General features: G+C 44.9%; 1 protein-coding gene across 2 annotated transcripts; it reads left to right on the top strand.

Moving 5' to 3' along the window:
- Positions 1 to 2,227: 2,227 nt before the first annotated feature.
- PSMA4 (proteasome 20S subunit alpha 4) lies at positions 2,228 to 11,208 on the top strand. Of its 2 annotated transcripts, none has more exons than XM_001376599.5 (9): positions 2,228 to 2,378; positions 4,379 to 4,404; positions 4,637 to 4,679; positions 5,188 to 5,350; positions 7,084 to 7,161; positions 7,692 to 7,780; positions 8,610 to 8,740; positions 8,946 to 9,069; positions 10,808 to 11,208. In XM_001376599.5, exons 2-9 carry the CDS (start codon positions 4,402 to 4,404, stop codon positions 10,960 to 10,962), a joined length of 786 nt encoding a protein of 261 aa, XP_001376636.2. In that variant the 5' UTR covers positions 2,228 to 2,378; positions 4,379 to 4,401; the 3' UTR covers positions 10,963 to 11,208. The 2 variants fall into 2 exon arrangements, with proteins under 2 accessions (XP_001376636.2, XP_056653074.1); XM_056797096.1 differs by lacking the exon at positions 2,228 to 2,378 and adding an exon at positions 2,519 to 3,130.
- The last annotated feature ends 1,674 nt before the right edge of the window (positions 11,209 to 12,882 follow it).

Genomic DNA, 12,882 nt, shown 5'->3' with positions numbered 1-12,882 from the left:
TTGAAGGGAGGCCTTGTTCTCTTTTTTCTCGACGCTTCGACACACTTGGTAATAAATGCTTGTTGATTAAGGAATAGCAAAGAACTTGGGATAATGCAGGTAAACAGGAGGAAGGGGAGAAGAGCCTGCCAGCCTGTGCCACCCATGGGAGCTCAAACTGCTTGCAGCTCAGAGCTCCATCCTTGAGCATCTTCTCTTCTTTCTCTTGACACAGGCTCTCTGTGTCCTCATTGGCTCCCAGAGGCTCACCTGGCCTCTACCCAGATGATGTCTGGCTCCACACAACTCCAGTCTCCCAACACCAAGAACATCTCCCTCCTGGGGCCCTGGGGGGGAATGGTGCATACGCTTCCTATGAAGTCATTTAGTGGATAAGTTTGTTTAACTGTTTTTCTATTATGAGAGCTCATGGATTCCGGTTAATATCTTTTTTTTAACCTTTACCTTCCATCTTAGAATCAATACTTTTATTAAGGCACAACAACTAGGCATTGGGGGTTAAGGGACTTGCTCAGGGTCATACTGCTAAGAAATGGATGAGGCCAGATTTTTTTTTAACCTTCACCTTCTGACTTTGAATCAATTCTAAGTATTGGTTCCAAGGCAGAAAAGGGGTAAGAGCTAGTCATGGGGGGGGAGGGGTTAGGAAGTGTCACCTCACATCGGAACCAGGACCTCCCATCCCTGAGCCTGGCTCTCCATCCAAGGAGCCATCTACCTGCCTCCAGTTAATACCTATTTATGACTGATTTAAAAATAAAAGTTTCCAGGAATGTGTTGCATGAATTTTCCTATCGATTCAAGTAGTTAATGCCAATGAAGCCAGCAGAATGTCAGAATATAAATGCCCATCGACTACTTCTACATTTCTATATGGTGCCCAAGCTGCCAGCAGGTGATGGGGTAATACATCCTTCACAAGCAAGCAAACAATATTTATACACTCTATGCAACAAGAAAAAAAGATCATTTCGTACAATGCTGCCGGCCACATAGTCTGTTGAGGGAAATGAATCATTAGTTCTGGGAGGTAGAGACCATTCGTTAAATCAAAATCTAACCCATCAGGATAGAGGTAAGGAAGAGACACATTCCAGCGACTCTGAAATCCTGCTCAAAAATTAAAAAAAAAAGGCAATTATATCTTTTTGTACCAATTAGAGGAGGAAAAGGGCAGCTGTGGGTGGTCTGGCAGCTCATTCAGGAGTCACATATAGGAAATCAGTTCATGTAAAACAAAATAGGGTCTTTTTTAGCCTCTTAGAAATTCACTTTAAGGGGGCAGTTGGGTAGCTCAGTGGATTGAGAGCCAGGCCTAGAGACGGGAGGTCCTAGGTTCAAATCTGGCTTCAGACACTTCCCAGCTGTGTGACCCTGGACAAGTCACTTGACCCCTATTGCCTAGCCCTTACCACTCTTCTGCCTTGGAGCCAATACACAGTATTGACTCCAGGGTTTAAAAAAAGAAATTCACTTTAAAAAACAGCTGCTCTAGAAACTCACTTTCCACAGAATAACAGCGCTTACATAGCACTTTCAGGTGTGCAGAGAACTTGCTACTTCATTTGATCCTGGCTCACGTAGCCCTAGAGATACCGGTCTACAGATAGCAACAGAGGCGCAGCGAAGGGGCTCAGCGGACAGAGCGCCAAGCCTGGGCTTGGATTCAAATCTGGATGACCCTGGACAAGTCCTTTAACCCCAATGTCCTACCCTTACCACTCTTCTGCCTTGTTACTGAAGCACAGGATTGATCCTGAGTCAAAAAGACAGACTGGGCACTTGTAGGGAACGCGCAGTCCACACTGCGTGGCTCTGCCGACGCCTGGGGGGCGGGGTCCGCTCAGCTAGAGTCTATGCAGCGGTGCTGCCCACAGACACGCAAATGTCTCTCCCGCGCGCTCTCTCTCTTCTCTGTCACTCTTCCCGTTCTCTCTTCCCTCTCCCTCCTCTGGCTCCGTCTCTCTCTGTCTCCTCCCGTCCCCCAAGACCCCACTGTGGGCACTTCGCACGGATCTAGAAAGAGGCACCTGGAACACTCGAAGGATGCGATTTCAGTGCATCGGGATCCGCCGCCGCTGCCTGGGACTAGGCAGTTTCCACACCTGTTACTAGCACAGGCTCGTAAGGTCCAAGAGGGCGGGGGAAGAGAAGGTGAGGGTGGAGAGCCTCGCACTGCTCTGGCCCCCAAGTGCTTCCGCGCCGGGTTCAGCGGCCGCGGCGTTCTGCGCAGGCGCGACCCACTCAGAGCAGTGCGCAGGCGCAGGCGGCCATTGTGGCAGTGTAGTTTCGTCCGGCGGCTCGTGAAAGCTCCTCTTTCTACTGAAATAGTGACCAGTGGCGCACCCAGAGATCCCCGACCCCCGGTGTCCCTGGAGGTGAGTATCTTCTGCCCTCCAGGGCCAGGCGCGGCCGGACCCTCCCCAACCCTCTGGGCTCCAGCCGTCCACTCTAGCCCTGCGCGCGCCGCGATGACGGTGCAGGTTCCCCGCCCCCGGGCCCGGCCAGACGGAAGCGTTCCCTCCCGGCCACCGTCCGGCTCGGGCCTCGGCTCTCTCCTGGGCCCGGTGGGGACGCCGGACTGGACCCGTTGCCGTCTGACTCTTGTCCTGGCCCAGGCGGGGTAGCCGGTGGAGACCCTCACGGATGCGGGACTCCCGGACCAGGGCTACCCTGGAGGCTTGGACTCCTGCTTCTGCGCCCATACAACAGCACTACAGGCCCAAAGGGACAGCCTCTCCGGGTCCCGAGCCATTTCGTGAAGAGGAGACCTTGGGCGCATCATTTCTCCTCTCAGAGACTCGGTCTCCTCATCTGGGAAATGGAACTTGGTACACCGGTACCCCGAAGACTGGGGTACCGGCAGTAGGGGGTATCAGCTCCTAGTAAAGAAACGTCCGAGTTCCTCCTTGTTTGGGGGGCCTGATCCGGCCTCGCTCCTTAGGGCTGGTGATGGAGCTGGGGGTATGAGCAGTGAGGACAGACCCGCGCCCCAGCCCTGGGACACCCCACGGCAGGAGCAGAAGCCCGGCCTTCCTGTCTGTGTCACCTACCCCTAGGACAGCTCCCCTTGGGAGGTAGGAGTCCCGGTTTGTAATCGGGCCTGAGGACTTGACTTGGGTCTAACCAGGTGAGACCCCAACCCAGCGGGGCACAGGCCCCCTACAGTGTAGCTGCCTCACTCAGGTCCCTTACATTCACTTTCACTTTCTGGGAATCCAGGCTGTTCCTCCAAGACAGGAAGGACTCTAGAGATGGGCACCTCCAACCTTCCCCTTCCAAGGACACCGAGGCAGAAACGTTTTCCCTGTGGCACAGAGCTAATAATAAGAGTCCAAGAGACTGGAACCAGGGCCCTACCCTGCAGTCCCCCAGGGGAAGCACTTAGACTCTGGGGCTGCTGTGGGGAGAGAATACAAAGCCAGGAAAGGAGAGAAGGAGCTACATTTTATAAACCTCATTCTCCCGAATTTCCCTTTACTGGCACCTTGTGTGACTTCTAGTGTACCTGAACAGTTATTCCTCAATAAGAGGTCATTTCTCACCAAGATCCTCAAGTTCTAGAGGGAAATAAATAACAGAGAGGAAGCTTAAAAATGTCCCCAATTAGGGCCTGTGTTTCTATAACTGAATTATGGAAGGATTGGTTTTGTGTGTGTGTTTGGAACCAAACATTGCACAAAGATAATGGCTCCTCTTACCTAGCACTCCTTACATCTTGTGAAGTTTTCTTCATTTTACAGTTGAGGAAACTGAGTCTTAAAGAGGCAGAGTCAGGGGTCTGTGGCCACACATCTGCTAGGGAACAGCTGGGATTTGCTGTTCCCATGAAGAGTCTCAGGGTGCTATTGCCTTCTTTGTTACTTGTTTTTTATTCTTCTTCACAACACTATAAAGTGAGGTTAGGGTAATTTTTTTTTAAAAACACCTTACCTTCTGCCTTAGAAGGCAAAACAGCAGTAAGGGCAGGGCAGTGGGGGTTAAGTGACTTGCCCAGGGTCACACAGGTAGGAGGTATTTGAGGTCGGATTTGAACCCAGGACCTCCTGTCTTTAGGCCTGACTCTCAATCCACTGTGCCACCTTGCTGTCCCCAGGAGTATTTCCTGAACATCTTAGAGACTCAGGGGAAGTTTTAATTTTTTTCCCCCTCCATATCACAATATTACAGCATGAGATTTAGAATCCAGAATCCCTACAGGCCTTGGTAGACAAATAGTTGGTGGTACAAGGGACAGAGTGCTGGACCCAAAGTCCAGAAAATTCAATTCTGAATTCAAATCTGGCCTCAAACCCTATTTGTCCTAATACATGTTTTTAAAATGTTTAGAAAACTATCATAGTATTTTCTTACTAATAGACTTGTTTTATTTTTCTAGGAATAATTTGAAATACAGGAAACATGGTAAGTTATACACATACCAATAGTACTTTTACAGTATCAGTAACAAAAAGCATTGTTTGTTCCTCATGCCTGTCTAGCAGGAGAAAATTAAAGTAGAAAGAAGTTGGAGAAAGTATGAAATCTGTATGCGTAGAACTTCTGAGTTTGGTGGGTGTGGATAAGGATGTGACGGTAATATAGATATATATGGTTTCAGAAAGGCAAATTTTCATTGTGTATCGTTTTTCCATAGTCTCGAAGATATGACTCGAGGACCACTATATTTTCACCAGAAGGTAAATACAAATTTTTTATCTTATCTAAAATTATATTGTGAGAGAACTGTTAGTTATGTTTCCTCGCTCTTTTTTTTTAAACTCATACCTTCTGTCTTAGAATCATATTGTGTTTTGGTTTTAAGACAGAAGAGCAGTAAGGGCTAAGCAATGGGGGTTAAGGTACTTGTCCAGGATCATGCAGCTAGGAAGTGTCTGAGACCAGATTTGGACTCAGGACCTTTTGTCTCCAGGGCTGGCTTTCTCCCTTGAGCCACCTAGTTGCCCCCTATTAGTTACGTTTCAGTGTCTTTAAAAAAAATAATAAATTTTATACACTCTTAAGATAGTTAAGCTTTTTGTTAAAAATTGAACTTTCTAATAATTTATCTTTCAGAATAATATTCTGCATAGAAAAGCCAAAAGCATTATCTATAACTTACTGGTATTATGACTGTCCTCCTGGTTTCTTTTGAGTCTTGTCAGGTAACAGTGACAAGCAAGTTTGCTTATTGATCTTGTTTTGTAGGTCGCTTGTATCAGGTGGAATATGCCATGGAGGCTATTGGACACGCAGGCACCTGCTTGGGAATTTTAGCAAATGATGGTGTTTTGTTAGCTGCAGAGAGACGAAATATTCACAAGCTTCTGGATGAAGTATTTTTTTCAGAAAAGATTTACAAGCTCAATGAGTAAGTGAAATCTCTTGAGAAGTAAGTCTCATGCTCTCTCTCGAGGTCATTCTATGTGATCATGTTACGCCCCTATGAAAGAATAGAAATTAGGATTTCCCTGTGTCCCAGAGAAATTTAGTTGGGTCATGTGTAGTGAATGAGACTTTTAAAGCACCACATTAGCTCTTATGTTCTTTAGAACTGAGTAGCTTACATCGTCTGTCAACCAGGATTTAGACAAGTTCTTACCTGTTGAGCCCAATTCTTCAGCAGCTAGCACATATGTGCTCTGTTAATGGGGTGATCTGTTTGTGGATTCTTACCTTAGAGGAGGAGTCGGTGGGCAGTTAGCAGAAGGAAATTTTAATAGTCCTTTCTGGTCAGGGCCCAAGATTTCATCAATAAGGGGATCTCTTGGACCACAATATAGATTGGCAGCTCACTAGAGGACTCGAACCAGCATCTTACTGGCTCTCAAATTGGAACTCAGTCTAGTCTGCACTGTCACTGCCTTTATGAGATGAGGCCATATCACAGGCCACTGTGCCCACTGAGTTCCCAAGTGGCAACCCGACAGGAGAAGAACTTAGGATGGAGCTGCCTATAACATTAGTGTAGGGACAGGAGATGTTGGCGCTACTGGTTACTATCATAGAAGATCCAAGTCTGCCTCTGCCCTAGCCCCAATGTAACTATTTGTGCTTCACTGTGGACCATTTGCTTAGATCCCCCCTTTAAAAAATGAGATCTCCCAAATCCCTTTCAGCTATCAGATTCCATAAAATCGCAAAAGTTCTCCATCCCATGGCATATGTGGCATTTCTTTTATGGCCGCTCTGGCTTGGATCTAATTGCCAGTTGAACCCCCTTCACTTGCTGTGTTAGAGGGATAAATATCCTACAGAATTGAGGATGCCCATTCCACCTTAACCAGCTGAAAGGGAACTGAGCTAACATACACAAAGTAGAAATAAAGTCTATTTTTTTCTGTCTCATCCCATATTCTTTGAGTCAACTTATTCTTATGCAGCCACACAAGCATGCATATATATGTATATCAATATACGTTTTTTTAACTTCACATTACCTATAATTCCCCCATTCATAGTGGTTATATGTATGCCACCCACTGGAATGGATAAGTATTTATTTGGACCAAGCACTGTACTAATTGTTAGGAATATAAACAGAAAAGCAAGACAGTCACTATTCTTAAAGCTCATAATTTCATTGAGGCAGAACAGCACCCAGAAGAGTTCACGTTTAGGGAGGATGGAGAGGACCTTAGCAGCAGGGCCCAGGGAAGTACTGTCTTTGCCAGGAGGACTGTAGTTGGTGACTCCCATTGGAGGCTGCCATGCTTAGCTGGCATCCAAGGCCCTTGGAAGGACCCATGCCATCAACCACAGTGGACTTTTGGAAGACAGGGGAGGAAGTCCCTCGGCTATATAGGAACAATAAGGGTTCAATTTTCCAAAGTGAAAAAATATCTCATATCTTTAGCAGTAATGAAGGTGAAATTTTTGTAATTTCTATTTTATGTGGATGTTCCAAAGCAAACATTTTGGGTTACTAATTCAGAAATAATAGATGGAAAGCAAGTTTGGTCGTCATCAGAGTAGAGGAGGTGTATCTAGAACAAAATATCATTAGACATTCATGAATATTTCTTCTTTAATATTTTCAAATATTCTTTACAGGGATATTTCTTGGTTTTTTGTTACATAATCTCATTTTGCTTTTTCCTCCAGGGATATGGCTTGCAGTGTGGCAGGCATAACTTCAGATGCTAATGTTTTAACTAATGAACTGAGACTCATTGCTCAAAGGTAGGTTTGTGTTGTGAGAAGAATGCATCACAATTTGTGTCTAATACCCAGGAGAGCTCATTTGTGGCTTTGTGTTGGGCTGATGTCATCAAGAGCCATCTTAACTTGAAAAGATCTCCCCTCCCAATAAAGGCTAAAAGGGCAGAGATTGCTACTACTTAAGAGCTTTTGCTGTGGATTTTGCTGTCCAGCTTGTTGGAGGGAGGTGGCTGGGGGAGGCCTGTGTGCTGAGGTCTGACTGGGAGCTGGTGCAGCCACTCAGGGAGGGGCCCGCTAAGGAACCAGCCAGCCACACATGGCTGGTGTCTTTCCTTTTTATAATAATCCTGTCTCTACAACTATCTTCATTGGCCTTTTCTCCCTTTAGTATATTATTGTAATATTTGGAAACTGAGTGCAAAGTGCTGGCTTGATTTCTCCCTATTATTACTCTTTACTTTTGTGGCATAGGACCTTAATATACTATCCCTGTGCACAGATTTTTGTTTGTTTTTTTTAAGTATTAATATGTTACTCTCTTTGGACACTAGGTACCTATTACAGTATCAAGAGCCCATTCCTTGTGAGCAGTTGGTTACAGCCTTGTGTGATATCAAACAAGCTTATACACAGTTTGGAGGTACTCATTGATCCCTTGAAACCTGCCTTAAAAAAATGTTAACAGAGTATGGCAGTATGTTTTGCATTATAATACATGTATAACCCTGATCAAATTGCTAACCATCTCTAGGAGTGGGGAGGAAAAGGAAAGTGGAAGACAATTTGGATCTGATAATTTCAACATATGTTGAAAATTATTTTTACATGTAATTGGGAAAATAAATAAAAAAAAAAGTTAACACAACTTATGAGTAAGACACTACTTTTAAAGTATCAAAAAGAAGTTAGAAATTATGTATGTTAACATTTTTTTCAGATGTTTTTGCTTCTTAAACTTTATATTGTAGGCCTGAAATTTTGTAGCTATACATTTTTCCCTCCTTTTTAAAACCCTCACCTTCTGTCTTAGAATCAATATTGTGTCTTGGTTCTAAGGCAGAAGACTAGTAATAGGCAAAGGGGGTTAAGTGACCTGCCCAGGGTCAGACAGCTAGGAAATGTCTGAGGCCAGGTTGGAACCCAGGACCTCCCATCTCTAGGTCTGGTTCTCAAAACTCTGAGCCACCTAGCTGCCCCCTATAGCTAATTTTTTGAGAGGATAAAATGGATGTATTCGTATGTGCAAGAGAATTTACATTTATATAGTAATGCCACTTAAAACTAAGATTTGGGGGTTTTAGTCTACCTTCTGGCTTTGTGTAGTTCCCATGAACAAAAGTAGGATTTATGATAGAGCTTATCAACAATTTATGAAAGTTTTAGTTCACAGAAAATGGTTCAGTAATGAGTCTAATGACCAGTTTGTGGATCCTGCATCTACTGTGCTGACTTTGCCCTGTTTTTCATAGGGAAGCGCCCTTTTGGTGTTTCACTGCTGTACATCGGCTGGGATAAACATTATGGTTTTCAGCTGTACCAAAGTGACCCCAGTGGGAATTATGGAGGATGGAAGGCCACTTGCATTGGAAATAATAGTGCGGTAAGTGTGGAGCTCTGCCGGAGGTCATTGGGTCCAAAGTCAACCTGTGTTCCCTGGGAATAGTCTTTAATCTCTCCAGGCCTCTGCTGAGAAGACTCTAACTGAGATCCAGACAGCAAACACTCGGGATAACAAATGCTTGTCTCCATTTTAATTTTATTCAGAGACAGGGAATTTTGAGCATCATTTGTTCTCTGTTTTACAGGCAGCTGTGTCAATGTTAAAGCAAGACTACAAGGAAGGAGGGATGACTCTGAAGTCAGCTCTTGCTTTAGCAATTAAAGTGCTGAATAAAACCATGGATGTTAGTAAACTTTCTGCTGAGAAAGGTAACCTGCGTCTTGCCTAGACTCATCTCTGGAGCTTTTTATCTTGATGCTAAAAATCCCCAGTGCCCAGTTAAGAGGATCAGATGTGCTTGTTCTGTCTTATAGTTGAGGGGAACTTGTTCAAAGGTCAGAACTACTCTGTGTTCAGTAGATTTGACAAACAAGCCTGCTCTGGACAGAGCGCCGTGCTTACTACTGGGGAAGGTAAAACCCAAGAGTTCTTGCCCTTGTTTGTGACCCACCAGAGAAGAGGGACACACAGATACTAATGATCACATAAAGGGATAAAAAGGTATACAAGGTTCCCTGTCAGGGTCAGATACTGACAATTCTGGTTCTGGTTCTGAATGGTTATCAATTTTTAACATGTTTAAATAAACTTCAAAGCTATTAAACTATGTATATGAAAGCTATAAGTCATGTATAATGTGAGGCTTAAGGGGTAGGAAGAAGATCAGGGATTGTGGCAAGGAGCTGGGAATAGGGATGGTTTCATAGAGGATAGGAATTTAGTGAGTGAAGGAGATCTGGCATGACTGACTTCAGACCTCAACTTGGAAACGTTTCCTTGGAAAATGGGGTAACTTTCCTCCTACACCCTTCTGTCTTTTGAAGTTAATCTCTTATGTTAAAACCTTCAGAAAAACACATAGTGAAGAGACATCTGGCTCTCCACATCAGGGGCTCCAGGTTAGGATCAGAGCTTTGACAATTGGCACCATGAACTTGGGCCATAATCTTTGGGAGTCTCTTATAAAATGGAGACAATTTCTTGTACTTAGCCTATAGATGTGGGTGCTGTGTGAACTTTGAAGCATTCTATGTGTCAGTATTGTCATCATTTTCACTCTGAATAATGGCTAGTAGAAATCTAGTTATGGATTTAAAAGCACCACTAAACTCTCCCACTCTGTCTTCTTGGGTTGTGGAGGTACCCAGAGTCCTCAAGGCTTTGAGGGGGGGAGTAAGGAGAACCTTGGCTTGGCCTCACAAAGCTCATTTAGAGGTGTCTGATCTTGCCACTGGGCAAGTAGCTGAGAACCAACTATGCCAAGGGGGAAGGAGCCCAAAAGTTAGTCACCAGGAGGTGTCTTGGCCAGAACAATTCTTGACGCCATATTTGAGGTGCTGGGGGATAGTCATTTTACTCTTCTGTTTTCCCCCACATTGTACCCCAATTTTCATATGCTGCATTCAGATTGCCTTGTTTGGCAGGAGCAAGAGACCCCCCTTAGGAAAGGATGTGAGAGCAGTCAGAGGATAGAAGTTGGAGAAGCTGGAGTTGACCCCCCAGCTCTGTTCAGGGGGACCCTGGGCAAGTTACCAACCTCTCTGGGGCCCCTGAATTATTCTCTAAAGTGAGGGCTGTGGGCCCAGGCGATCTGAAGTGACTTCCAGGGTTGCAGAAGGAATTTCTGTAAGTCAGCCTCTCTTCAGCAACCTCCAACAGTGCCTCAGGCATCACCTTAGGGCTGGGTCCCAGGCAGCAGGCACCTAGGGCCTGCATGGGCTCAGCTGAGTCTTTCTAGGCTCTTGACTCCAGACTCTTGAGGCCCTGAGCTTGTGAGGCCTTGTGAGGTGATAGGAGGAGAGAGAGAACACTTGTATGTCTAGAAGTGTGGAGACAGGACCTGGGCTCAAAGAGCATTTGCTTCCTTGGTAGGGATGTGTTGTTGATAGTTTTGAAGGTGATTTCTTGCCCTAGATAATTTATTCATTCCTTTGTTCTGTTTTCTAGTTGAAATTGCCACATTAACGAGAGAAAATGGAAAGACGACAATAAGAGTTTTAAAACAAAAAGAAGTGGAACAGTTGATAAAGAAACATGAAGAGGAAGAAGCAAAAGCAGAACGTGAAAAGAAGGAAAAAGAACAGAAAGAAAAGGAGAAATAGAATCTGAAATCAGGGATTTTTTTTAATAGATAACCTTAGGGTTCTTTTCAGCTTTAAAAAGCTGCTCTAAAATTCACAAGCAGTCTCCACCTGGTTTTTCTTACTATCTTCAGTGAGGAAACAGGACGTTACTTACTGGATGGGGCTCTTGTCATTTCTGTGCCCTTCCATACTTTCCTGAAATGATGATTATTCCTCACGGACAGCTCATGTCTGTTTTTTGAATAAAACTTGGAAAGAATGGGAGCTCTGTGTTTCCTTCCACTTTGTTGCTGAGATCTGGACACTGTTAGAGGATGCCCACCTCCTGGTAGGAGCCTGGCATGTTGTGAGGGGTGCCTTGGGAGAATGCCCTGGCCATTGCTGGGGACAGACTAAATACTGGTTCGGGTTGCACAGAGCCAGGGTGAGGGATTAGTGCCAGTGCCCTCATAGTAATGGTCTAGGAAAGGTGAGGAAGACCAGTGTTGGCCACTGGAGATTAAAGAGAATGCATCTTCGAGGCAAACATTGGGACAAAGAGACCGGTTCTGAGTGTTCACAGTCTAGACCTGTATGACCAAGTAAGCATCTCCACTAGATGTCCCACTGTCACCTTGAATTTGATGTGTTAACCAAACTCATTCTCTGTCCTTAATCCACTCCTTGGAACATCCCCTTCTCCCCTCCCATGTTTGGTACCTCAGAGTAATTGGACTCTTCCCCTCTCTTGCATCTATTCAGTTAAGCCACATTGATAACCCTCTCCCAGTATTTTTGCCAATTCGGTGTGGAACCTTGTTGCCATCCACCATCAGAATCCTCTGTACACTCTGAGTGACCTGGCCTTTGATGCCCTTCCCCCTGACAGCACCTGGGACCTTCTAGATGGATGGTCTGAGCATTCTGTCCTCCAGCCATACAATGAATTAACTGCCTTTGTTTAGGTTGTTCTCTGGGATACCTGGGCTATCTTCCACCTTTGGCTCCTTTGCAGCTTCAGTTCTCAACCAATCTTTAAAACCTCCTTGCCTCTGGTTGGTAATAACCTGCCCCTTTGGGGCTCCCACAGTGCTTTGTTTTATCCCTTCTGATGTACTTTTTGTGTAGTAGGTGCATAGTATTATTAAGGCATCTTATTTCCCTACTACATAAGACTGAGCTCCACAAGAACCTTGTCTGAACTTTGGGTATTCCCAGCACTTAGCATAGGGTCCTGAACCCCATATGATAAATGCTCATTGTTTATGACTGAAGAAAAGATTAACCCTCCCCCTGTCTATTTTTAGCTAATCAAAAACTTAAAAAGTACCCCTACTTACCATTAAGTATGAGAGTTCACAAATCACTAGAGTGACAACTCCAAAGGCCACTACCCCCCCACCCCAGCAATGCTAGGCAAATTGAAAGACTACCATTGATTTCTGTGAAGGAGTGACAGGAAATAACGTGGAAAATAGGAGCATAAAAGGAATAGACCAGCAGGGTCTAGATTCTTTCCTGGCTTCTGGAGAGAATGGTTGTAGAGATTCCTGCTTTGGCTTTGGAGGAAGCTGTGTTGGTGAAACCCTGGCTGAAGAGAACTTCTGGCTTGGAAAGATTTATGTCTTGGCTCTGCGAGAAGGCCCTCTCTGCTCATTGAAACTTCAGTGGGACACTCCCTTCAGCATGAGTTCTGTGGAGAGACTCTTTTCCTTGGATCGTGCATCAGCTTGCTGGTGAGTGACTTGGATTTCCACGTGAAGATTGGAACTTTGTCGGGGAGAGAGCTGAATTTCATCATGTCAGCACTTAAGGTAGACTAGGCAACTCCTTACCTCTTTATTTCCCTCCTACATTTCATGCTTCAACTCTTTCTCTTCCTCGTTATAAATAAAAACTGCTAACAGTTTTTTCTGGTTTAGGGATAATTTTAATTTGGCGGCCACAACATTGAACTTA

The sequence above is a fragment of the Monodelphis domestica genome, chromosome 1, assembly GCF_027887165.1.
Source record: "Monodelphis domestica isolate mMonDom1 chromosome 1, mMonDom1.pri, whole genome shotgun sequence".
In the NCBI taxonomy this organism is placed as follows: Eukaryota; Metazoa; Chordata; class Mammalia; order Didelphimorphia; family Didelphidae; genus Monodelphis; species Monodelphis domestica.
The sequence above is the reverse complement of the archived record's forward strand: the minus strand, read 5'-3'. Positions and strand labels throughout refer to the sequence as shown.